At 45.4% G+C, this 27,786-nt stretch overlaps 1 protein-coding gene across 1 annotated transcript in view; it reads right to left on the bottom strand.

Moving 5' to 3' along the window:
• Positions 1 to 16,532, bottom strand: part of SRRM4 (serine/arginine repetitive matrix 4) — a 198,136-nt gene extending 181,604 nt beyond the window's left edge. Inside the window, exon 1 of the mRNA XM_003419268.4 lies at positions 16,402 to 16,532. Coding sequence (XP_003419316.2) covers positions 16,402 to 16,532 — 131 coding nt within the window. The remainder of the gene's footprint in view (positions 1 to 16,401) is intronic.
• Between the last annotated feature and the right edge of the window lie 11,254 nt (positions 16,533 to 27,786).

Raw genomic sequence — 27,786 nt, 5'->3', positions numbered from 1 at the left:
TCTCTGTGCCTCAATCACCCCATCTGCAAAACGAAGAAGCTGTATTGAGTTCCTCTAAGGTCCCCACTAAGGAGCCCATTGGTGCAATGGTTAAGTACTCGGCTGCTAACCAAAAGGTCGGTGGTTCAAACCCACCAGCTGCTCTGTGGGAGAAAAGACCTGACAATCTGCTCCAGTAAATATTACAGCCTAGGAAACCCTACAGGGCAGTTCTACTCTGTCCTATAGTGTTGCTATAGTCGAAAACTGACTCCACAGCACTCAACAACAACAAGGTCTCCTCTGGCCTGCCATCTTAAGGCTGTAGATTAAACATCACAGTGAGGTAATGATGGTTTATAAAGGGCTGACCAGTGCTATTCTGATGGCGACCTCTCACTGGTCCTGCAGGAAACATGCCCACATGGTAAATAGCGGCCCCGAGCACACACTGCACCACTGAGCTGACCTACCTGTCCAGGAGTGGACTGGGCCCCAGAATCACCTGTCACCTGGCCATGGCTGGCCAGACAAAAGCCCCAGCCCTTATCAGCTAGTAGCTCTGAAATCTGATCCATGGGACAGTCAGAACTGTTCACCTGCTCCACTCAACCCAGGCCTCGTACAGAAGGACAGCCCCATCCCGGCCCAGGCTACAACGGCATATGCCAGGGGCCCTAGTGGGGCAGGAAGTGATGTCTCAAGGTGGGGGCTGGGAAGAGGGAGCGTGTCGTGTCACCTGCCAGGGGCAGCAGGGAAGTTCAAACAGGAACCATGATGTTAAGCAAATACCACTACATGGAACCCAGAGTTCTCCCCAGGCTGACGCCAATGGACTGCAGAATCTGGGCAAGTCCTTCCCCCTTCCTGGGCCTCATTCTTCCAATAAAATGAGGAGCTGTACTACATCACTGGGCCCCAAAGTTTTTGTCTGTTCTTTTGCTTTTAAATGTTTATTGTGGCAAAATATATCTATCAAAAAGTGTGCTGTTTCATAAATTTTGTTGTTATACAGTAAAACCTGAGAAAGCTGGAATGTGTATAAGGTAGAAACCTGTCAGAGAAGGAAAACTCAAATATTTTCCTAACAGAGAGGATAGAAAAGTGGTAAGATCACACCCTGTCAAAGGTAGAAAACCTTTGAGACCTGGCAAAACAAAGCAGTTCTGCCAAGTTCCGGCTCTTACAGGTTTTAGCGTATATATTTTTACCACAATTAAAATATAAGTTTGCCATTTTAAAACAATTTTTAAGTGTACAATTCAGTACCATTGATTACATTCTTACCAGGCTGTGCTACCATCACCATTATCCATTTCAAAAAATTTCTCATCACCCCAAACAGAAACTCATTAGCCCTTCAGCAATAACGCCCATTGCCTTGCCCCCCAGCCCGTTAACCACTAATAAACTTTTGTCTCCATACATTTGCCTATTCTAGATATTTCATATAAGTGAAATTATGCAATATTTGTCCTTTTGTGACTGACTTATTTCACTCGGCATGTTTTCAACATTCCTCCATGTTGAAACATGTACAAGGACTTCATCTCTCTTGATGGCTGAGTAGTATTCCATTGGATGGATATACCACATTTTTCTTATCCATTCCTCTGTTGATGGACGCTTGGATTGGTTCTACCTTCTGGCTATTGTGAATAGCGCTGCAATGAATACTGGTGTACAAGTATCTGTTTGAATCCTTGATTTCAAGCCTCTTGGGTACATACCTGGGAGTTGCTGGTAACTGGTAATTCTGTGTTTAAGTTTTAGATGAACTGCCAGTTCCCCACAATGGCAACACCATTTTAAATTCCCACCAGCAATGTACAATGGTTTCAATTTCTCCTTGTCCTCACAACACTTGCTTTCTGACAATAGCCATTCTAGTGGGCTATAAGGTGATATCTCGTGGTTTTGATTTGCATTCCCCTAATAATGACTAAGCATTGAGCATCTTTTCATATTGTTTATTGGTTAATTATGTGTCTTCTTTGGAGAAACTTCTATTCGATCCTTCACCCATTTTTTAATTGGGTTGTTTGCCCTTTTATTATTGAGTTGAAGGAGCTCTTTATATATTCTCAATATTAAACCCTTATCAGACATATGGTTCCCAAAATATTTTCTCCTATTCTATAGGTTGCCTCTTCAAGGGCCCCAAAGTTTTTTGATCTCTTATCTCCCTCAGTAAAAACTTCCAAGAATAAAACCCCAATATATGTGTATTTGTTTATAAATTATACACACACACTATTGCTCTGATATATTATGCATCTCATAAAACATGTTCTTCAGTCCCATCCACTCTACCTCCACATGTAAATCGGGCACTTTGGATGACCTCGAGTCCTTTAACCTCTAAGATTGTCGTTATACCTTCCACAGACTTCCGGGTTTCTTCATCCATTCAATGTACTGATGTACTTTATACTTGTTTTGACCTCATTAATTATTCATGCAACAAATGTTTAAAGATGACCAACGTTGGACCATGGCTCCAGGAATACAGTAAGGAACAAGACAGACACTCTCAGTGGTTCAAACAGTGCTCCTACGAATCAAAGGAAATAACATTGCTGTTTCTGTGAGTCCAAGAGGTCTAATACTGGCAATTCCACATGGTTCAAACTATTAGCCATAAAAGTGGTTAGAGGAGAGGAAAGTACTATATTCATGCCTTCAACCAACAATTTGTTCCTTGCCATGTATCTGGTAAAACAGTACACAGACATACTCCTTGTCCTCATGATACTTACAGTCTATTGCAGGAGGTACCCTTTAATCAATGATCATGCAAATCAATATAAAATTACAAACGTGTTGAATACCATGGAGAGATACTATAGTGATAGGAAAGTCTATAATGGGAATTGTAGGCTAGTGTAGAACATCTTAGAAGGATTCCCTGAGGAGAAAGCATTTAAGCTGGGATCTGAAAGTGGAGTAGGTATAAATTAGGCACCAGCGAAGAGGGAAAACTTTCCTGACAGCATGTGCAAAGGCCCTGTGCCAGGAAGGAGCATGAAAAATTTGAGTAACTAAAAGGACTAGGGGTGAGAGGAATCATCTTAGAAATGGTCCTGGGGAGGTGGGCAGGGGCTGGACCATGCAGGGATTTATAGGCCTCCTTGGGAAGTGGGTCTGTATTCTACTGGGAAGCAATAGAGAGCTTTAGATGGGGGAGAGAGGTTGGCATGGTCTGACTTTTTTTTTCCTCCTTTTTTTTTTTTTTTTATTGTGCTTTAAGCGAAAGTTTACAAATCAAGTCAGTCTCTCATACAAAAACTTATATATACCTTGCTAGGTACTCCTAGTTGCTCTCCCCCTAATGAGACATCACATTCCTCCACTCCACCCTGTGTTTCCGTGTCCATTCAGCCAGGTCCTGTCCCCCTCTGTCTTCTCATCTTGCCTCCAGACAGGAGCTGCCCATATAGTCTCAGGAGTCTACTTGAGCCAAGAAACTCATTCCTTACCAGTATCATTTTCTGTCACATTCTTCTTGTTGTTGTTATGTGCCGTCGAGTTGGTTCCAACTCATAGCGACACTATGCACAACAGAACGAAACACTGCCCAGTCCTGAGCCATCCTTACAATCGTTGTTATGCTTGAGCTCATTGTTGCAGCCACTGTGTCAGTCCACCTCGATGAGGGTCTTCCTCTTTTCTGCTGACCCTGTACTCTGCCAAGCATGATGTCCTTCTCCAGGGACTGATCCTTCCTGACAACATGTCCAAAATATGTAAGACGCAGTCTCGCCATCCTTGCCTTTAAGGAGCATTCTGGCTGTACTTCCTCCAAGACAGATTTGTTCGTTCTTTTGGCATGGTATATTCAGTATTCTTCGCCAACACCACAATTCAAAGGAGTCAATTCTTCGGTCTTCCTTAGTCATTGTCCAGCTTTCACATGCATGTAATTGAAAATACCATGGCTTGGATCAGGTGCACCTTAGTCTTCAAGGTGACATCTTTGTTCTTCAACACTTTGAAGAGGTCCTTTGCACCAGATTTGCCCAGTGCAATGCGTCTTTTGATTTCTTGACTGCTGCTTCCATGGCTGTTGATTGTGGATCCAAGTAAAATGAAATCCTTGACAACTTCAGTCTTTTCTTTGTTTATCATGATGTTACTCATTGGTCCAGTTGTGAGGATTTTTGTTTACTTTATGTTGAGGTGTGATCCATACTGAAGGCTGTGGTCTTTGATCTTCATTAGTAAGTGCATCAAGTCCTCTTCACTTTCAGCAAGCAAGGTTGTGTCATCTGTATAACGCAGGTTGTTAATAAGTCTTCCTCCAATCCTGATGCCCCGTTCTTCTTCATATAGTCCAGCTTCTTGTATTATCTGCTCAGCATACAGATTGAATAGGTATTGTAAAAGAATACAACCCTGATGCATACTTTCCCTGACTTTAAACCAATCAGTATCCCCTTGTTCTGTCCTAACAACTGCCTCTTGATCTATGTAAAGGTTCCTCATGAGCACAATTAAGTGTTCTGGAATTCCCATTCTTCGCAATGTTACCCATAGTTTGTTATAATTCACACAGTTGAATGCTTTGCAAAGTCAATAAAACACGGGTAAACATCCTTCTGGTATTCTCTGCTTTCGGCCAGGATCCATCTGACATCAGCAATGATATCCCTGGTTCCACATCCTCTTCTGAAGCCAGCCTGAATTTCTGGTAGTTCCCTGTCAATACACTGCTGCAGCCAGTTTTGAATGATCTTCAGCAAAATTTTGCTTGCGTGTGATACTAATGATATTGTTCCATAATTTCCACATTCGGTTGGATCACCTTTCTTGGGGATGGGCATAAATATGGATCTCTTTCAGTCAGCTGGCCAGGAAGCTGTCTTCCATATTTCTTGGCATAGACGAGTGAGCACCTCCAGCGCTGCATCTGCTTGTTGAAACATCTCAATTGATATTCCATGAAAACCTGGAGGCTTGTTTTTTGCCAATGCCTTCAGAGCAGCTTGGACTTTTTCCTTCAGTATCATCAGTTCCCAATCATATGCCACCTCTTGAAATGGTTGAACATCGACTAATTCTTTTTGGTATAATGACTCTGTGTATTCCTTCCATCTTCTTTTGATGCTTCCTGCGTCATTTAATATTTTCCCCATGGAATCCCTCATTATTGCAACTTGAGGCTTGAATTTTTTCTTCAGTTCTTTCAGCTTGAGAAACGCCAAGCTTGATCTTCCCTTTTGGTTTTCCATCTCCACCTCTTTGCACCTGTCATTATAATATTTTGTCTTCTCGAGATGCCCTTTGAAATCTTCTGTTCAGTTCTTTTACTTCATGAATTCTTCCTTTTGCTTTAGCTGCTTGACGCTCAATAGCAAGTTTCAGAGTCTCCTCTGACATCCATCTTGGTCTTTTCTTTCTTTCCTGTCTTTTCAGTGACCTCTTGCTTTCTTCATGGATGATGTCTTTCCACAACTCGTCTGGTCTTTGGTCACTAGTGTTCAATGCGTGAAATCTATTCTTCAGATGGTCTCTAAATTCAGGTGGGATATACTCAAGGTCATATTTTGGCTCTCGTGGACTTGCTCTGATTTTCTTCTGTCTTATAGTCCAGTCCATTCCCTGTGTGAAGAGCTGGCTTTGGGAATGGTTCCAGTCTTGGGCTAATAGAAGGTCCAGGGACCATGACCTCCGGGGTCCTTCTACTCTCAGTCAGATCATTAAGTCTGGTCTTTTTATGAGAATTTGGGATCTGCATCCCACTGCTTTCCTGCTCCCTCAGGGGTTCTCTGTTGTGTTCTCTGTCAGGGCTGTCATCGGTTATAGCCGGGGACCATCTAGTTCTTCTGGTCTCAGGCTGATGTAGTCTCTGGTTTATGTGGCCCTTTCTGTCTTTTGGGCCACTTGCTAGCGTTTAAGACCTTACTGACTTACTTTTCAAAGAGGTTCTTCTTGGTGTATGTGGAGAGTGGATAAGTGGGGCAAGGGTAGTGGAAGGCAGGATTACTGTGAGTGGTGTGAGAAAGGATTACAGCAAGGACAGTTTCCTGAAATGATTGGACAAGTCTCCATAAAATAAGATGAGCAAAACAAAACAAAAACACCTACCATCTTATACTCCAAGCCACAACAAAGGGAAGTGTAGCAGGTAGAGAAGAACATATTTGAAATCAGCAAACCTGATTTTAGACCCTGGCCCTGTCATTTACAGTGTGATGCTGGATAAGCCATACCTCATCTCCCTGACCTCAATTTCCTACTCTGCAAAATGTATTACTATACTGTAAAAGTATCAGTTAAGAACTCTGGATTCTTATTCCATTTCTGACTCTTACCAGCCATGTGTCTTTGAACAGGTCACTTCCCCTCTCTAAGCCCCAGTTTCCTCATCTGTAAAAATACCTTTTTCTTAGAGTTATTATGCCACCACCTGTCAGTTTGTCACACTGTGGTGGCTTGCATGTTGCTATGACATTGAAAGCTATGCCATCAGTATTTCAAATACCGGCAGGGTCACCCATGGTGGACAATTTCCAGAAGAGCTTCCAGACTAAGACCAGGAAGAAAGGCCTGGTAATCTATTTACAAAAATTAGCTAGTGAAAATCTTATGGGTAACAATAGTATAGTGTCTGATATAGTTCTGCAAGATGAACCCCCTAGGCTGGAAGGTGCTCAAAACACACAGCGGCCTCAACAATGGATTGGAGCATACCAACTATCGTGAAGATCGTGCAGGACTGGGCAATGTTTTACTCTGTCGTACAAGGGGTCACCATGAGTCGGACCCAACTCAATGGCAACTAACAATTACAGAGTTATTATGAGGATGGAGTTAGATAACAGATGTAACGTGCTTAGCATGAGGCTGGGCACATAGTAATTTCAGGAGCTCAACACACCTTCCCACCATGAATAAGTACACACACACCATGAATACACATACTTCAGGCCCAGACAGCACCACTCTTCGCACAGGAGTAGTAACAGTCTTGTAAAATTCCAGCTCACTTGCCTAAGCTTAACTTTTAATGAAGCCAGAAAATAGCGATCCATTGGCGTTTCTGCTCAGCGAAGTTGTTGGCAGGATGTAAGCCCTGGGAATCCGGCAGCTAGGGGATTCTCCTGATAAGGAACATTTGCGTCCAGAGGATCTTAATATTTGTTTTGAACAGACACATGTAGACATGAATTACTTAATGACTGTTTTAGGGTTCGGCATTTTTCCTGTATCTGGTTTGGCTTTGTCTCTATGACATCTTAATTCAGTGTTTTATTTCACGGAGCATCGCACGCAGGCTATGGCATATGGGAGCTCCTTCAGTAAAATCTCGAACGGAAAGAGAGAGAGAGAGAGAGTGCAAGCTGACTACAGCTTCAAGGATGTACGGTGAAGGGGGGCTGCTGAGGAGGAAGGCTAGGCTTGCATGCATGGATATGAGAGATAGACCAAACCTTTGCTGCCGTGGAAACGAGATTTGCCACTGCTATTTAGAAGTCTAAACACTTTTTTTTTTTCAATTTCCTAATCTGATTGATCACCATCAGAGAGATTGTAAATTTCATGCTTGTTCTTACACACGGAGGGGCCAAGCCAGGCTTCCGACACTGCTGTTCAAAGTCCTCTCTGGCCGAATCAGAGCAAAGGGAGAGGAGCCAAGGGTCAGAGCCGAGACCCTGCCTGCTACCCTGGAAGCACCCCCCACTCCCAGCCTAGGAACTGAGGCTCCGGGAAATCCTTAACTGGCTTACAAATCAGTTGCCATCCAGTCATCCCCAACTATGTCAATCCCACATTCGTCAGACTAGAAGTGTGTGCCATAGGATTTTAAGTGACTTTTCCAGAAGCAGGTCGCCAGACCTTTCTTCTGAAGCGCCTCTAGGTGGACTCAAACCTCCAGCCTTTTGGTTAGCAGCTGAGCGTGTTAACCATTTGCACCACCCAGGGACACCCTGCTTAATCAGCCTCCAGCCTTCATCTTGGGGGCTGTCTCCTGTAGCTGTCTTCCTCACTCTCTCTGCTCCAGCCACACTGATTTCCTTGCTGTTCTTCAAGTACAAGCACAGGTCCACCTGAGGGGCCTCTTAGCTACCGTTCCCTCTGGCTGGAATGCTCTTCCCTCAGTTATTCCATGGCTCCCTCCTAACTTCATTCTGGTCCCCAAATACCCCATCTAAGAAAACAGCCTCTTCCCTCACCCTCTATCCCTTTCACCTGCTCTATTCTTCTTTAAAGCCCTCATTACTACCTGACATTGTATTTCTGATTTGTTCCTGTCTTTATTCATTGTCCTTCTCCTTCGTGACAGTGGGGCTTTGCTTTGTTCGCTGCTGCCTTGAGTACCCAACCCCACTGCTATCAAGTCGATTCCAGCTTAGAGCGACCATATAGGACAAAGTAAAACTGCCCCATAGGGTTTCCAAGGCTGTAAATCTTTGTGGAGTCAGACCGCCATATCTTTCTCCTGCAGAGCAGCTGGTGGGTTCAAACTGCCAGCCTTTTGGTTAGCAGTGGAGCGCTTAACCGCTGCACCACCAGGGCTTCTTCCTGCATCAAGTAGGAGTTCAATAAATGTACTGAATGAATGAAAGCACAACTGGTTTTTTACAGCCACGTGCGGCTTCTTCCACTTTGTGAATTCATTGCCCTCTGCTTTTATCTTTCAACCTTTATGGGTACACTCCAATCCCGCTCCCCATCATCAGTGGTTGCTCAGAGAATGCAGACTGGGTTAGGATAAGAAACCTGTGGCCCCTTACCAGAGTCTCTATTTCTGAGCTAACTTTGGGAAGTTCCTTTCCGGACCTCCCTTCATCAGCACTGTGTGGTCGTCCACCAGAAAAAGTCCCCTCCAGCAAGTTTAACATGCTTTTTCTCCCTTCTAGAGACCCTTCTGGGGAGAGAGGCCTTATTCATTCTGATTATTCCTTGCATTTGTAGGTAAGATCATCCCCATTTTACAGATCACATAACTGAGCACAACTGTGTGAGTAGGAGTGGATCCCTGGTGGCTCAGTGGTTAACAGCTATGGCTGCTAACCAAAAGATTGGCAGTTCGAATCCACCAGCTGCTTCTTGGAAACCCTATGGGGCATTTCTACTCTGTCCTATAGCATCACTACCAGTCAGAATCATGTGTGACTAAGAGCAAGGGACATCATGCCTCAGTGGGAGTCTCTTCCTCCTATGTTATTCCACGCTTGCTTTTCTTAATATTCCTACCTATGTTATAGCACCTAAAGACTGTCTGCCTCATGTCGTCCATACTCGTGTTTGTGTCTACCTTTACTGCTATAAACTCTCTCCAAGGGAGAGAACGCATTTCATTCATCTTTTTCTCCCTGATGGGCCAGGCACACAGTAATAGTAAAAACTATAATTTATTATTAATAGTAAGAGCTCAGACTGATGGAGTCCTTACTGTGTACCAAAGTGCACTTTCTATAAATTAGCTCATTGAATCTTCATGACAGCTCTTGGAGGTGGCTGCTATTATTAGCCCCATTGTGTGGATGAGGAAACTGAGCCTGAGAAGATCAAGATGCTTGCCAGAAGTCGCAGAGCCAGTAACCGTTTGCAAACAGTAAAAAGAAACATTTTTTTTTTAATTCTCTTTCTGTTAGGGTCTGTCAGAATTTTTAAACCTTGTCTATGCCAGGAGGTACCAATCTCTGGAAAAGGATACTATGCTTGGTAAAGTAGAAACGGAAAAAGAGAAAGATCCTCAACAAGATAGATTGCCACTGTGACTGCAACAGTGGGCTCAAACATAGCAACGATGTGAGGACGGTGCAGGACCAGGCGGTGTTTCATTCTGTTGTATGTAGAGTCGCTATGAGCCGGAACCGACTCAATGGCACCTAACAACAGCAACGCATATCCCCAGTGGTCCTTTACCAAACCAAAGCCATTGCTGTCAAGTTGATTCTGACTCATAGTGACCCTATAGGACAGGGTAGAACTGCCCCATAGGGTTTCCAAGGCTATAAATCTTTGCAGACATAGACTGCCACATCTTTCTTCTGTAGAATGGCTGGTGGGTTTGAACTGCTGACCTTTCAGTTATCAGCCAAGCACTTAACCACTGTACCACCAGGGCTCAGTGGCCCTATAGGGAATGCTAAGATCACACTGAAGAATGAATACAAGGTGGAACCAACCTAAGTGCCCACCAACAGATAAATGGATAAAAAAAATTGTGGCATATACATACAACAGAATACTATTTAGTCGTAAAAGGAATGAAATTCTAATACAGTACATGCTCCAACATGGATGAACCTTGAAAACATGCTGAGTGACCTGGTGGTGTAGTGGTTAAAAGTTCAGCTGCTAACCAAGAGGTCAGCAGTTTGAATCCACCAGGCACTCCTTAGAAACCCAATGGGGCAGTTCTATCCTGTCTCATTGGGTTGCTATGAGTCAGAATTGACTTGACAGCAATGGGTTACATGAAATATCTAGAATAGGTTAATTCAGAGACACAGAAAGAAGATGAGGAGTTTCCAGGGACTAGGGGAAAGGGAGACTGGGGAGTTACTGCTTAATGAGTGAACTTCTGTTTGGGGTGATGAAAAATTTTGGAAAGAGATGGTGGCAAGGATTGTACAATATTATGAATGTAATTAATGTCACCGAACTGTACACTTAAAAATGGTTAAAATGGCAAATTTTATGTTATATGTATTTTGCCATAAAATAAAAATTAAAAAAAAAAAAACAAACAATGTGTACAGAGCACTGGGATGGTCAAGTGGCAAGGCCAAGGGCCCCCACCCCCACCCCAAGCATCCCAAAGGCTCCAGTGGTGAGGGCTTCAGCACCCTCTCTCTCTGGATCTCTTAGGTAGCTCATACCATATGAACCCGTTTATGGAGGTCTGGTCCCTGGGTGGCGCAAACAGTTTGTGCTCAACTACTAACCCAAAGCTTGGCCATTTGAACCCACCCAGTGGTACTGCAGAAAAAAGGCCTGGAGATCTGCTTTTAAAAAGATTCCAGCCAAGAAAACCCTGTGGAGCAGTTCTACGTTGTAACACATGGGGTCGCCATGAGTTGGAACCGACTTGATGGCAGTGGGTTTTGGTTTTGGGTTTTTCTTGGTGCCAGCCATCAAGCTATGCTTTTTGTATCAGTTATCTCATGTACCGCTTACTACAACCCCACGACACGAGGTTTACAGGTAGGGAAGCTGAGGCATAGAGATATGAAGTAACTTGCAGGTTTCGTGGTTAAGAAGGGACAAAGCTGGACTTGAGCCTGGGTAGATCTGACTTGAAGGAGTCCTGGTGGTGTTGTGGTTAAGGCACTTGGCTGCTAACTGAAAGGTCAGCAGTTCAACCAACCAGCCTCTTCCAGGGAGAAAGAGGTGGCAGTCTGCTTCTGTAAAGATTACACCCTTGGAAATTCTATGGGGCAGCTCTACTCTGTCCTACAGGGTCACTATGAGTTAGAATCGACTTGACAGCAATGGGATAGATCTGACTTCAGAGCTCAAACTCTTAACCATCACACTCCGCTACCTCCATCTGAGAAACATCCCCTCACACATTAGAGAAAGTCTTAGTAACAAGCAATTAAAGAACTCTGGTTTTGTTAAGCCCCTGTCCATTCTTTGGCCTCTCCGAAAGGTAAATCCAGCTACTGTGGAAGAAAGGATATTTTTAAAATTTATTGTGCTGCTGTAGCGTTCCTGAGCTGCTCATGGAGCAGAAGGCCCATGACTCGGGCTTCTTTCCTCATTACATTAAGTAGGCTTCTATGGATTTCCCCCTTTTGTTGACCTGAAGTCAAGGTAGAGTTAGCAGAGACTCTGGGTCTCCAAGGCATTTCCAGGTGGCACTTAATCCATGCCCCTGCTCCATAGCAGCTCACATGTCTACTCTCCCAGCCAGAGAGATATCTGTTTCTAGGGAGCTTCACCCTTACACTAGCATGAGTCAAATCTGTTTGCAGTTTGAGTGTCTCTCAGATGGCGTTGATCAGAATCCCAGTGTGTCAGGATTGGAGGTGGAGCTGGGAAAATGGGAATCTGTTGCTGGTTTTGGACCACAGGTTCTCATTAAATTAATGCACCCAACATGCTTTGAATATCTACCACACCCTAGTCTTCTAAGATACCATTTTTGCCACGTGAACACAGCAGAGTATCAGATAAGGTCCCCCACTGACCCTTGTGCCCCATTCAACAAATCTCACCCTTCGGAAGGACAAAGGTTTGACCCAAACAACAACACACCCTTCCCAGAGAAAAACACTCATTCATCTTCAGGGCAAGCATTTTCCATGACCCTTGGTCCACTGGCTCTTAGCCACAGGCTGTCAGGAAATCGGCTCCCAGCAGCCCCTCACCCTGTTCCTGAGGATGGAGTCAGCACAAATGTGCTAACTGATTTCTTGGCACTAAGGGGAGTCTGGAATTAAATGGTTCAAAGGCATTTTTCCTGCCTTATAGTTTGGCCACCTTTCCCTTTATGCAGTAAAATCTCCAATAGTTTGGAATTTATGAGCCTTTGGACAGGGATGGGGCTGAAGCTGGCTTCTGGACTATTCTGCATAAAAAGGATTTTCAAAGAAAATTAGTAGCTTGCCAAATGAATTGTAAAGAGAATGCTTATTCAAGGGGCCTACTTTTCTAACCCTTTACTCATGCTCATGTATCTACAAACAATTGGTATGCTAATTTCAAATGATTTTTACATGTTAATTAAATCCTCAGCTACTATTCATTAATATGATATCTTTATCGTGGATAGAGGTGGCTTCAGACGCTAGGGTTCACTTTGAACAGAAACTTCTTGGGTACAAACTTTTCTGGATTAAGCAATTAACAGTGAGAATTAATTGGCTGCCAGGCAAAATGACTACATTTCTTTGGTAGGGACAAAATAAGGGCGGAAGTGCGGGATCTCGCTGCAACTTTGGGTGTCTTACTGATTCATGCTGGCTTTCTGCCAGCAGGTACAGGGTATATGGCGATCCTGTGTTCTAGTTAGCCTGAGATAGCCCCTGTTAGGGCTTCCGTTCTGGAATAATTACTAAGAGTAATCCCTTTCACTCTCAAATGTGTCCTAGTTCAGTCCAAAAATCGTAGAGTCAGTCTAGATTTGATAGAATCAAGGAATTAAAATTGTGATTGTTGAAGGGTTTGCGCCTTCTCTAGGCTGGCTCTACCCCATCACCTCTATGCAAACCAAAAGAATGCCCCAGAAGGTGAGCATATTAATCAACTCTGAATTCACACACCCCACCACTCACCACCCCCAGATCAGAAAGCTGCTAACCCTCTCTCAGGGAGAGGAATTATGTGACCATCTCCGTCCCTAATTCTACCTCATGTATGTTAATTCCATAGCGTTGTGCAAATGCCAATGGAATCCAACGCCTGTTAGAAGTTGGAATCCTGAAACTTTTATCCTCAGAATTATTTGAGGGAGAAATGGCATAGAGAACCCAATCCTGGGAGGAATTGTTGATTTCCTTTTGGCCACGAGGAGCTCCGAGCTATTTGTTTCAGAACCAACATTTATTAAGAACATTTGCCATGCCACACACTGTGCCAAGTGCTGTACCTAACTCAGTCCTCACAACCCACTGTCAAGGTGGGTACTGTTATTATTCCTATTTCGAAGATAAAGCAGGCTTGCCCAAGACACTCAGCTAGTTGAGCCAGGACAAGACTTCAGGTTTGTCTGATGCGCAAGTCTGAGCTCTTAGCCACTGTGATATACTGCCTCCCACTCTGCTATACTGTTCTGACATTTGAGTCAGGCATCTGCTTGCAATTTGATACATTATAAAGCTACTGCCTCATCAAGTATGCCTGGGGTGGGGAGGAGGAGATGGGCTAGGGGAGGTTTTGCTGGAGTGGGCATGCATATTTCTAAGAAATCAAGGCATTGAAAGTATCCTTCTATTCTGGTACCAAATTATCTTCAGAGATAGACTTAAAATGTCCTGGAGAAGTTCTTTCAGGGAGTGGCCCTCATCTATAAGCAAATATTAAGCGTGTAACCAGTAGAACTGGCTGGTGGTTCATCTGACACTCCTCCACCTCCCTGCAGACAACTACTTGGGCAGATCTGCTGACTGTGAGCTGGGCTTGCTCACAGAACTAAACATTTCTGATCAGACCAAGTCTCCAGATTGCCTACAGAGGAAGCAAATGGGGCCCAGGTGATTCTACGCCAGTGTTTCTATTCTTTTCCCTCCTGAGAGCTCAGCTTTGGAAACATAGCAATTTCACCCTTAAGTAAATGGAACCTTAGGAAGGAGATGGGAATTGACCATCACTGGATGTGGCTGGCTTGGATGAGATAGGGATGATTCAGGTTGTATAGCCAGTCTGTTTAAAGGCCACTCAAACCTTGTATAGCCTTTCCTGAGGACTTTGATACAAATGCTCTCTGCTCACTTTCAACCTCAAACCAGGAGTAAAAGCTGTAAAACTGGGATCTGTTCTACAGAAAGGCCACACCTGCTGCAGAAGTATTGAAGAGGATCCTTCCAGCATGACATGAACCAGGGGCTGATGGGGTAGTTTCCAGCAGCAAGGAGACCCAGGATATTAACACACACCAAGAGAGAGATGATAGCTGTAGAGAGGGGAAAAGCAGATATTTTGAGAGTCTCCCATGGATTCCACGGAGATATGCACAAAGCTACAGAAGGCATGAGAGTTGGAAGACCTTGTCAGCAATTCATATGGTTGAGGACCGGAGCAAGAAAAAGGCATGAAGGTAACTGACTGATGGGCAAAGGGCGAAGGTGCCAAGCAACGTGGGCACTGGGCATAAAAACACCACCAAAGTCTGATCTCTCTCTGCACCCCTGAAATAGACAGAAGACTGGACTAACTGCCACACTTCTAGTTTCCACTGAGATTTCCTCTAGACCCTTCCGCAAGGGCATTGTCATTGGCCAAACACAGCACCTGATTTGCCAACAGTCTGTGGTCTCCAAAGGTGGAACGGATGGCTGAAGCCCAGGAAGATAAAACTGCTGATGTCAAGACTCTCCACAGAGAACCTCATTGCCAGCAAAGAAACATCAGCTTTTGATGGCACTTGGTATTATTGTTCTCATTCTCTGGTCTGTCAGTGAATGCCCCTCCCTCCCATCCATAACTACTGGCTGCCTTTCCTGCCGCTGATGTGTGCAGCCTGCTACACCCCAGTGGTCCACCCTGTTTTCAGCCCATCCATTCCCAATATGAGGCACCTTTTTTTTTCCTAGAAACCTGTATGAGCCAGGTCTCTCCCAAACTGTGAAGGGAGTTCTCCAGCCTGCGTCCAATTTTTTAGATGTGATTCCCCAGCGGTCCTCCACGCCTCACCTGCTGCAAAGTTCACACTCAGTTGTGCCGGAACAAGCATTCTGTCTGAAGCACTTTTTGAGACAGGTTTTCAATTGACTCCCTAATGCAACCTGCCAGGATTAATAAATTCCCCAAGTAGTCCCCCCGGCCCACTTCTCTCTTTTCTTCTTGCTGAACCACTCATCCAATACCAGCAAACGGTGAGTTTTCATACTGCCTTGATTTTCCCTGACAGAGGGCACAACCTTCTCCCTTTCAAACTCCTCTAAATGGAATGATTTATGAAAAGAATTGGGTTTTCTCTATCTCGGAACGCTTCCGTTTTCCCCAACCTCCTCTCTTCCTTTTCACCCCACATCCTGTTCTCCCTCTTTTTGTCAGCCTTTCATTTTTTCCCTGACCCTCCTCCCCCTACACCATTTCCACCACTAGCCAAGGATTTTTTTTTTTTTTTGTCTCTTACCACTGAGTTCAAAGCAATCAGACCGTTTTGAAAAATCAAGTAAAACTCTTTCGAGATCATCTTTACAGTCTTGGAAGATCCCTCCCTGACTCCAGCTCAGAGTCCTGGTTTTGGATGCTGGAGAGAATTCAGCCGCAGCAGCAGCCAGAAAGGCGTGGAGGAGGGTGCTGTTTTGGGTGTATTTGAGGGAACAGCATATGGGCTTTTGTCAAAACGTTCAGAGCTCGCTAGCTCCTGAGCTGAGTATAGAACTGGGCTGCTATCTCTGAACACTGTTTGAGATGCTTCAACACTCATCTTCCCTTGTATGATCCCCACCACCACCCCAAATCCACCATTCTTTCAAAACACCCCCCAATACCAAGAAAAGTTTCTCAGAGTCAAAGTCATACCACACCTGCACCGCCTAACCCAAGAAGACGAAATCTCTTGAATAAAGGCTGCTTCTCTATTAAATGTCCCCCTCTCCAAAGAACCAGTCCTTCGTCTACAGCTTCTACCTCATACAAGCAGTTAGTTCCCATGTTCCCGTGGGAGATACCAAGTAGTGACGGGAAAAGGCAGGCGCCCTGGCCCAGCCACCAGCATTTACCTCTCAGGGCTCTGGGGTACAGGCCAGAAAGGGGGTCCACCAAGGTCTTCCCTCTTGGGAAGGAGATCATTACCTTGGCAGAGGCTTGCGGGCTGTAATACTGGCGACAATGATGCTCTCAGGACGCGGGGTGGCCACCGCTTTGAAGGTTCCTCGCCAGAACTTCTCAAAAAGCTGCTTCTCGCCTTGCTGAAGGCTCGCCATAACCAGCCCAAAGGGGCCCGGGAGCCCGGGCGCTGTCCGAAGTGCTGAAACGTGGATTCCAAACGGGGCGCACCCAGCTCAGCTCGTGCGAAACCCAAAGGGGAAGTGTAGGAGAGATCGGGGCTCAAGGCGGGGGATGGGACACTTCAGCCCAGACTGGTAGTGGAAAAAGGCTTGTCCTCCGCCTTGCTTGGTCTTCTGGGCTGACTCTAGCCTGCGCTCCGAGCTTACTGCGCCTAGGAAAGGGAGGGAGGGCTGGCTTTCTTGGCCGCGCCGGGAGGAAAGAGGCGACAGGGTCGTCTGTGTGTGTGTGCGTGCGCGTGTGAGCTCCGGCGTGCCCGGGTTTTGTCTCTCGCACAATGTGACGTTGGAAGGGGAGGCTGGTCGCGCGAGCTGTACTTTGCTCCCCCCCTCAGTGTCTCCTCCTTCCCCAAACCCCTCCTCCCTCGGCTCAGCCTCCTGCTTCCATCTGCATAACAAAAGCCCGCAGGTCTTGGGAGGAGAAAGGGCGGGGCGTGCGCCAGTCACCCGGGCTGCGGCGGTGGAGTTGCAGGGCTGACCCCTCAAAGAAGCAATCCTGGCACCCTGAACTGAACCAGGCTGGAGACTGGGGATCCTGCTTCCCAGCCTGCTCTCCTCCCCTACCCTTGCGGTTCTCCCCCACCCCTTCCGCCTTCCTTGGCCAGCCACCTATCCTCCCAGGCTCTTTAGAAGTCTGTGGTGGGTCTTCTATTGAGGGGGGAGGCGAAAAAAAAAAAAAAAAACCTATCCTCCTCAGACAGCCCACCCCCTTCACTTCTGGAAGGGACTGCCTAGGGCTGGCAAAGGGGACCCCCCCGGGTTCCCCTTTACCCCGGTGGCCCGCAAGATCATCGCCACCTAGAAAGTGCCATTTGATGGACAATCCACTTCCTATTCCACTTTTCGCCATCTGCCGAGCGGCCCCGCCCGCAGAAGGGCGCAGGTTACATCTGTCCATGCGGCGCCGTAAGGGACATCTCTTTTGTGCCTCGCAGCCAGCCTGCCCAATGTCCCCGCTGCTAGACTGGCCCCAAGGAAGGCGGGCCCCACCCCCCCCCGCGCGCGCGCGCACACACACACACACACACACACACACACACACGCACACACATACTCCGTCCACATCCACTCTTGGGGAATTCAGCTGCAGGCACTTTTCTTAGCACAGCTTGTTTCTGGAAAGGAGTCCGTTTTGGAAAATAAAGAGATTAGGGAGAGGGGCTTGAAGGAGAAATCTGAGGTTTACAAGGGGAATAGCTACTTTTTAGTCTTTCCTCCCCACCTTTTATCCCCTCCCAGTTCAATCCTAATCCCAGTGAGGGGAGAGATAGCATCACAAATAAACCCCAGACACAGAGAGTGTGGGCAGAACTTTTGGTTCTCCAGGGGTTTCATTAAGAAAGGGAAGAGAGGGTTTCGAAATCCCTCAGCCCATCTCTCCTTGGAGCCCTTTAACCCCATCAGAGTTGCTGCCCCCTCCCCCAACCCTGGCCAGTAAATTCCTGGAAGGAGCCTTGGCTGGGTCTTAAAGGCCCTGCAGCACCTGGCACTGGGGCCAGCCACAGCCGGCTTAATCCCTTGCTTCTCGCTGATAACAATGGGGGTCCAAGGGACCGGGCACTAACATGAACTTCAGAAATTCCTGAAAGGAGCAGGAGGGGAACAAACGGTAGAAAGAAAGCAGAGAGAATAAGGTGAAAGAGGAGAAGGAAGAAAGAACCCTCGAATAACCGAGTATGGGTCCAGAAGCGTACATAGGTTTGGGTATGTATGTCAATGTTTGTGTGCCAGCTTAAGACTGCCTGAGAGCGCTGCTCGCTCGCAGCGACCCCTTCTGGCCAACAACTAGAGATGCATCTGCTGGCTTAAGCGGGCAGCAGCTGGAGGTAGGCTGGCAGGATTGAGGAGTTTGGAAGTGCAGGGAAGTGGAGACTAGGTTTGCTCACTCTCTGCACTCTTCCAAGGCTGTCAGGTCCTACTTCCTTCTGAAGCTGATGTCATTTTAAACGCAGCTGAGAGTTGGTTTCTTAAGAAGGCTGGAATATTTAAAACCATCCTTAGTCATGACACCTCGGGTCTGAACAGAGTCGCTTTCAGGGGAGAGGTAGGTGGGCTCTCATTCTGGGAGATCAATCAACCTCTCCCAGATACTGTTCTTAATTCCTAGAATGCTGATAAAGCTCCCATTCCGGACACTGCCTCTTTTGAGCCCCACATCATCCAGGTGAGGTGGAGGAGAAGCTGCCCTTACCTTTTTAAAGGCAAGGAAGTTGAGGTCTAGGATGGTAAAGAGGCTTGCCTAAGGTCATCCTGTAAAGGAGCAAAGGAGGTCTCTGAGAAACAATATTTCTGCTTTTCTTGGAGGGCAGAGGTCCTTGGGATACTAGAGCTACCAGGTTCAGAACGTGAAATCCATGAGGTTGGTATCCACCAGTCACATCCTGAGCAGCACATGGTGGTGAGGCTTCTAATTGGAGTCCCAAGTAAAAAGTTCAGAGAGCTCTGGTGGCACAGTGGTTAACTGCTTGGCTGCCAACCAAAAGGTCAGGGGTTCAAATCCGACAGCCACTCAGTGAGAGAAAGATGTAGCAGTCTGCTTTTGTAAAGATTACAGCCTCAGAAACCCTATGGAGCGTTCTACTCTAGGCTATTGGGTTGCTATGAGTCAGAATCAACTCTCCCACAATGGTTTAGATAAAGAGTTCAGGGCTTTAGAATCAGACTGCCTGGTTCAAGTTCCAGCTCTGTCATTTCCTAGCTATGTGATGCTGAAGGAGCGACTTCCATTCTCTATGCCTTAGTTTCTTCATCAGTAACATGGAGGTACTATAAAGATTGAAAATTGTATGGCTAAAAAGATTAGCTAGGAGGATTAAAGGAATGAATGTATGCATAGGTCATAGCACAGCATCTGAGACATACGTCACTAAAAATATCATTATTCGAGTGGTTAAGAGGGAGATATATACATAAAAAAAAATATGCATGTGTATATACATATATGCAGTTGCCCTCAAGTCAGTTCTGACTCATGGCGATTCCATGTGTGTCAGAGTAGAACTGTGCCCCATAGAGTTTTCAATGGCTGATTTTTCAGAAGTAGGTTGCCAGGCCTTTCTTCCACAGCACCTCTGGGTGGACTTGAATTCCAGGCTTTCAGTTAGCAGCTGAGCACATTAACTGTTTGTACCACTCTGGGTCTCTCTCTCTACACACACACAATTTTTGAGTGGTTAGGAGCACAGCAGGGTATGAAGCCCAGCTCTACCACATTTTTACTCAATGACCTTGGGCTAGTGAGTAATCTTTGCCTCAGTTTCCCTATCTGCAAAATGAAGATATTAGTGCACACTTCATAGTGTTGTAAAAATGTAGTGAGGATTAAATGGAATATTACCTATACAGGGCTTAGCATGCTGTCCAGCTCATAGTGAGTGCCCATTAAATAGTAGCTCTTATTACTGTTACTGTCATCACCTGTTAATACCTTAAGTCAGGTCATGTTCATGTTCATGTACAATATAATCATTCACTGATTGCAGGGTCCAAAGAAGAACAAGACAGTCCCTCCCCTGAAGGAACTCAGACTAGTTCACCTTCTGGGTCCCCATTACCTAATGTTTGTTCCCTCTCCACTTATCAAAGTGGCTTAGGCTTTAGGTCTGACTTCCCCAATATGACTCTAACTACAGTTGCTCCATCACTTTATCAAAATATAACCATCTTGTGTCTCATTCCCCGAGGCTATTGCTCTCTCTTTTCCCAGCGCAAGTCAGCCTACCCCATAAACTCAGACCTATCAATATGCTGGCAAGCAAACGCAAATGTGTGCCACAATTGCTTCTTAGCCTCTACTATGCTGATGACAGACATCACTAATCCATCAAGACACTGTTTCTGGGACATGGCCTCAGACTCCTTCTCAGTACAGTCTTCTAGTTAAAGGCTGGAGTCAGCATTCCAGATAAAATCAATTTACCATCCATGTATAGAGGGTGTTTCATTACCTGATTGGCATTGCTCTTTCATTTGAACAAAGGGGAGGCCAGCGAAGAGGGATTACAAGATTTGCAAACTGAGGCACTCCAAAGCCAGAGCTGAAGAGATTCTTATGCATCCAGAGACAGCAACTTCAGCTCAGAGAAGCAGCTACCCCTCCGCCTAAAGGCATTCAAATTCTACCTCACTGGCCTTACTTTGTTACCTTAGGTAAGCACCTTCATCTCTCTGTGCCCAGGACTCCTCTGAGCACCATAGGGCTAGCCATTATCTACCAGCATCAAGGGACATCAGTGGAACTTCACGGTTTATACCTACTTCCAAAAGTCCAGTGAACAGTAAAAGATTCAAATAATAATTGAGATAATGGGAAATTTGATAATGAGATCTATTCACCTGCCCTTGTTTCTTTAAATGGGATCATCCTAAGCCATTCCATGTAGAATCTTCATGTAGAAACGTGAGGAAAGAAAGTGATGGTACCAGTTGGGGTTCACCAGTCCTCATGTCTTGGATGTCCTACCTTATGTCTAATCTGAATCTCACTTTCTGCCATTTAGTGTTCACTCCGGTTCCTCTTTCAGAGCATTGACATACACTGTTTCAAATGCCCCTGGACTGACACAGATAATTCACAAAGAACCATGCTCTGATTACATAGTAACCAAGTTTCACTGGAGGATTCCAAGATTCTACAAGAGAAATACATGCATTACCGTCCAGATAATAATAGCTAGACTTAGCAGGTATATTCTAGTCACCATGTGTGGTAAACTCTTGGAAAAACATTACTTCATCTAATCCTTGCAAAAACTCTATGAGAAAGGAACTAGCATTGACTGAATTTCACAGATAAGGAGACTAAGGCTGGAGAATGGTAGAATTGCTTGCTCAGAGTTGCACGGTTAGCAAGTGGTGCTGCCCGGTCTCTGAAGTCCAGACTCCTAATTCTATGCTACCCCAACTTCTTGCAACAGGCTAAAAAAAACATGTAACGTTAGGTGAATGTGCGCACACATCTATCCTGTCGACAGGTTGTGTCCATCTCTACAGCTGCCTGTGAAATAGACGCACATCTATAAATCATGCTATTTTCAGAGCCTTCAGCCTTGTCCTGAAGGAATGGCAAAGACTACATCTCAGGTATTTCCTTAATATAGGCACCTTGGTATTTTGTAGGTAGTTGGCAGGGTAGGACATGAACTTCCAAGGCCACCATATTGATTTCATTGATGAAAACGTACTCAAAGAATCTCAGGATCTCAGGGGCTAGGAAGGGAGCTATCCAACATCAGGTTCTGAAAAAAGAGATGCCCAAAACAACGGCACCAGCCAACTGGCTTCTTTGCTACTGGCATTCTACTTCTGCTTACCCATCCTTCACACTCCCTCTGGGGCATTTGTCCCAAACTGTGGGCTTGCTCATGACTTTCGTCTGCTGGAAACCCTTCACTGACTCCCCAAACCTGGTGGGTACAGCGTCAAACTCCTTCACATCACCCACAAGACTCCTGTGATTTAGTCCCTGCCTTCCACTCTGTCCCGTTTCTGTCCTTGAACATCACCTTCCATCCATTCCAAGCTACTCATAATATTCCCATAAACTCCAGGCTGTTCCTTGGCTGCCTGAATCATTGAACACTGTGCCTTCTGACCTCTCTCTACACTTTAGAAACTCCTATTCATCCCTCAGAACTCCATAATCATATCATCTGAGAAGTCCTTTTTGATTGATCCCTACCCTTCCATATCCATAATGAAAACTTCCTCCCTTGGGCCTCCTCTGAGCCATGGGTGTAATTTCTAATTTATTTAAAGTTATTTTTCATAATATGGGCTGTGATATCCTTGAAAACACAGTTTATGTCTATTTTTATTTTTATTGTGCTTAAAGTGAAAGTTGACAAATCAAGTCAATCTCTCATACAAAAATTTATATACACCTTGTTATGCACTCCTAGTTGCTCTCCCCCTAATGAGACATCACATTCCTTCACTCTACCCTGTATTCTCCCTGTCCATTCAGCCTGCTTCTGTCCCCCTCTGCCTTCTCATCTGCCCTCCAGATAGGAGCTGCCCACATAGTCTCATGTGTCTACTTGAGACAAGAAGCTCACTCCTCACCAGTATCATTTTCTATCCCATACTCCAGTCCAATCCCTGTGTGAAGAGTTGGCTTTGGGAATGGCTTGAGTCTTGGGCTAACAGAAGGTCTGCAGACCATGACCTCTGGGGCCCTTCTGCTCTCAGTCAGACCATTAAGTCTGGCCTTTTTACGAGCATTTGAAGTCTGCATCCCACTGCTCTCCTGCTCCATCATGGGTTCTCTGTTGTGTTCCCTGTCAGGGCAGCCATTGTTTGTAGCTAGGCACCATCTAGTTCTTCTGGTCTCAGGCTGATGTAATCTCTGACTTATGTGGTCCTTTTTGTCTCTTGGGCTCATAATTACCTTGTGTCTTTGGTGTTCTTCATTCTCCTTTGCTCCAGGTGGGTTGAGACCAATTGATGCATCTGAGGTGGCTAATTGCTAGCATTTGAGACCCCAGTTTATGTCTACTTTTTATTTGGGTCTTCACTGTCTAGGGCAGGGCTGGAAGACAGTAGGTGCTCAGTAAGTGTTGATGTAGTAAGTAGACTCTGTATACAGTATATAGCCATGCTCATATTACCCTGACGTCTAGGCAATAAGGCTTGATTTTACACATGACAATTTAACATTCACACCACACTTACTGGTACTGTGTATATTAACTGCCAAGTGATGAGGGAAAAGGACTATATGTTATGTAACTATGTACGTATTATACAGAACAATATATTATGCATAATAATAATAATAGCTAATGCTTATACAGTTCTTATGTGGTGCCAGGCTCTAGTCTAAGTACTTTACAAACGTTAACTCATTTAATGCTTATAACAACACTATGAGTCAGGTCCTATTAACAGCCACATTTTACATAAAAGGAAAGGGAAGCACAGAGAGGTAAAGTAATTTTCTCAAGAAGACAAAGCATCTGAAAGCATCCCTTCTTTGGTTGTATCCAACCTTATTTACTCGTGTGTGCGTGTGTGTGTACCTGTGTTGGATGTTTGTGTGGATACATTATAGGCCTCCTCAAGTGCCTTTTGCTGTTAAAGATAGATTGCAACTCCTGAGTGTGGCTTGCTTTGTCTTGTCTGGTACTTCTTTTCTATTGAATGGAATACAGAATTCTCTCCTGGGATGCTGTGAAGCAGAAGACAAAGGCAATTGACCTTTGGTTTGGAAAGAGAAGAGAGAGAAAACCAAGGCTGTTCATTCTCCCTGGTACACAGCAGATCTGGAGGCAGGAGAAAGCCAGGCATCTCCTACTGCTGGAGGCTTTGGGGAAAGCTCTCTGCAGCAGCACTCTCCCTTCCACCATGCCCCTGGATTGGATGCTGCAGAAATAATTACCAAACAAATCGATAGTCAATGTTGTGATGTGACCGCAGTTGTTAATGCATCATTTTCCTCCTGGAAACTCAGTTTGCCTTACAGGCAGCGGGATTCTATGCAAGCTGCTGACAACCCCTAAGCTCGGGATAACTTCTGGAGCACTTGGTCTTCCCTATCTCTACAAGTGCTTTATGAATGTTTTCACATTTAATCTTCACCGTGGCTCTCTGAAGCGAAGGAAGTGAAGGGACTCGTTTGAGGTCATGCAACTACACGTCTCGGGTACATTTCTCTTTTACTTTTTTGGGCGGGGAGGGAGTCCTTAAAATACACTTGTCATAGAATTTTGTCATTAGAAAAAGGATAAATGTTATTTTAAAAAATTCTCTCTCAATTAGACTTTATGGAGAATTCCCTAGGAGCTCAGGCTGCTATCCAAAATATTGGTAATTCAAATCCATCAGCAACTCCTTGGAAACTCTGTGGGGCAGTTCTACTCTGTCCTATAGGGTTACTAGGAGTCCGGATTGGGTTGACAGCAATAGGTTTGGCTTACAATTATTATTTAGGAGGAGACCCTGGGTGGTCCAGTTAACATGCTCACTTTCTATCTGAAATGTTGGAGGTTCAAGTCTACCCAGAGGCACCTTGGAAGATCTTCTTCCAAAAAAATCAACCATTAAAAACCCTACGAGCACAGTTCTATCCAGAAACACCTGGGACTGCCATGAGTCAGAAGCAACTCGCTGACAACGGGTTTTATTATTCAGGAACTTGAGCAGTAAGCTCATGGCTCCCAGCATCTCTTTCAAAGAGAACTTCTGATGAGGCTAGGCAATGCACCAAGGGTTTGAAGGATTAGATTCCTGCTTCTCACTGAACTTGAGTAACTCTCAGTCCTAACTCTGGGCCTCAGTTTCCCCACCTGTGAAATGAAGGAGTTAGGCTTTCGGAGGTCTCAAACAGGCTTTCCACAGGATGAATCTGGCCTACAGATGTGTTTTGTTTGATGCCCACAATGTACCTAATAGTAGTGAATTTGAATGACTACACACACACACCCCCAAACCCTTTGCCTTCGAGTCAATTCTGACTCACAGCAACTCTATATGACAAAGTAGAACTGCCCACAGGGTTTCCAAGGTGGCAAATCTTTATGGAAGCAGACTGCCACATCTTTCTCCTGTGTAGTGGTTGGTGGGTTCAAACCTCCAAGCTTTCAGTTAGCGGCCGAGAGCTTACCACTGCACCACCAGGCCTCCTTTGGATGGCTATACTAAGGCAAAGGTTCTCCCTTTTGCCACAGACCCCACCACTCCTAACTGTATCCCCTCCAGCTTTCTCATGCATACACATTGCCTCCCTGGATCCTATGGGTATTTAGGTAGGCAGCTCCTGGCCACGTGAATCATGAAGGGTCCTCCCAGGGTGGACATTCTATAATTTCTCTATGTTTTTCTGCCTTTGTGATATTTATAATAATAATAGCAGAAATTAACATTTGTTGAGTGATGACTATCTGCCTTGCCTTGGTCTAAGCACTTCAATTGCGTTAGCTTGTTCCATCCTCATAACTACCCAAGGAGGTGGCTACCTTTTGCCTTTGAGGAAGCTGAGGCTTGGGAAGTATCCTTCCAAGGTCACTGAGGGGGTAAGTGGAAGAGCTGGATCTAGAGCTTCATCTTTCTGAGCCCAGAGTCCATGCTCTCAGCCAGGAGTGATATCCAAAATGCTTAACAGCTAGCATGGCATGGAGCTGGCCAATCAGATGGATGCCGGGCATAGGTTAGTGGGGGTCTCAGGGACATGGCTGTAGCGATCAGGTCAGTGCAGAGGGTGGGCACCAGACGAGGCTCAAAGGAGCAGCTACTTGCCAAGTGGGATGGAAGCAACCCACCATTAAGTGCCCAGTGTGACTGTGACTGTGCTCTGGCTGAAAGGCAGTCCAGCTCTTACCCACTCCACTCACCCTGTGGTATGCTGCGTCCAAGGCACTTGAGCAGTCTGTAGAATTTTGTTTGAGCAAACACAAAGCATCGAAAAACCAAACCCACTGCCATTGAGTGGATTCCTACGAGTAGCGACCCTACAGGACAGGGTAGAACTTCCCCATAGGGTTTCCAAGGCTGTGAATCTTTACAGAAGTAGACTACCACACCGTACTCCCACAGAGCAGCTGGTTGGTTCAAACCACCAACGCTTTGGTTAGGAGCCAAGCACTTAACCACGGTACCACCAGAGCTCTTCAAATGCAAAGAACATGGTGCTAATCAGCTGGCAGCAAGGCTGAGTGATTCTGGGAGTAGGCATGGCCTTCTGAGACATGAGGAAGGGGAACTCAGAAATGATAGCCAGACTCCCTGCTTTCAGAAACTTGTAAATAAGGAAGGGAGGTGAAATGAACCTGGCAACACAGAACACCATAACCCCTCACTCCGTGAGTGTCAATATGAGATTAATGAGGCCACAGTTCATAATAAGTGGCCCACTTAATATTGTTCTAGCCCCAAACCATGGAAAGCATACCCGACTCCTAGACAAGTGACTCCGGTCACCCACCCTTTCTAATTATCATAGCACATTTGCAAAACTTATTGGGCACAAACTATGTGCCATGGATTGTGCCAAGTGCTGAAGTTTCAACAAGCAGTAAGGAAATATCTCTGCCCTTGATAGGGTCTAGCACTGGAGGGAGACAGACAAGTAAACTGGCACCAACTCTGTGCTGTGCTTAGTGATGTCATGGCTTAAGCTCAGAGGGCTGATGGTACACGTGGAAGGAGCGCTTTTCTCTGTGTTGGGCCAATTGGAGAAAAATGAGACCTGAGATATGAGGTTTCCAGGCCAAGGAGGAGGGGGAGGGAGAGAATACTCCAGGGAAAGAACTCTACATGTACAAAGACCCAGAGGTAAGACAGAACTTAGCCTGCTTAGAGTGTAACAGTGGTTCTCAAAGTGAAGTCCCCAGACCAGCATTGTCGGCCTCTCCTGGGAATTTGTTAGACATGCAGATTCTCAGGCCCCACCCTAGACTTACTGAATTGGACACAGTGGAGATGGGACCCAGCACTCTGGTTTAACAGCCCCTCCAGGTGATTCTGATTCCCAGTTAAGACCGAGAAACACTGGAGTGCAAGATATGGTGGTATGAGGTCCCCACTCTCTGCTTCTTTCCCTTTCCTTTTTATCTCTTGAGAGAGAAAAGTGGTGCAGACCACACCCCAGGGAAACTCCCTTTATGTTGGATCAGGGATGTGACCTGGTAAGGATGTTACAATCCCACCCTAATCCTCTTTAACATAAAATTACAATCGCAAAATGGAGCGCAACCACAGAATACTGAAAATCATGGCCTAACTAAGTTAATACACACATTTTTGGGGGGACACAATTCAATCCATGACACAAGGCATACTGGTCTCCCGCCTTTATGGAGCTACATTTTAGTAGAGGGAGACAATATCAAGCACATAATAAACAAGGTGATTGCAGGTAGTGATAAGAGATATAAGACAATAAAACAAGTTGATGGGGGAGAGGGGACCAGAAGGTCCACTTTTTATGGGGCAGTCAGAGGAAGTAGCATTTGAACTGAGATCAGAATAATGTGAAGGAGTTAGCATTTAAAGAATCTGGGGGTAAAATGTTCCATAAAAAGGGAGCAGCAACTACAAAGGCTTAGAAATAGGAATAGCTCAGCATTTCTGAGGAACGTTTATGAAGATATAACACATGTCATGTCACTACTCTTCTTAAAGTTCCTCAAAGTCTGCTCATGACAACCTGATCACATAAGGCATCTCCTGACCTGGT

This window comes from Loxodonta africana, chromosome 19 (genome assembly GCF_030014295.1).
Source record: "Loxodonta africana isolate mLoxAfr1 chromosome 19, mLoxAfr1.hap2, whole genome shotgun sequence".
NCBI lineage: Eukaryota > Metazoa > Chordata > Mammalia > Proboscidea > Elephantidae > Loxodonta > Loxodonta africana.
Note: the sequence above shows the minus strand (reverse complement) of the source record. Positions and strands in the feature narration are given on the sequence as shown.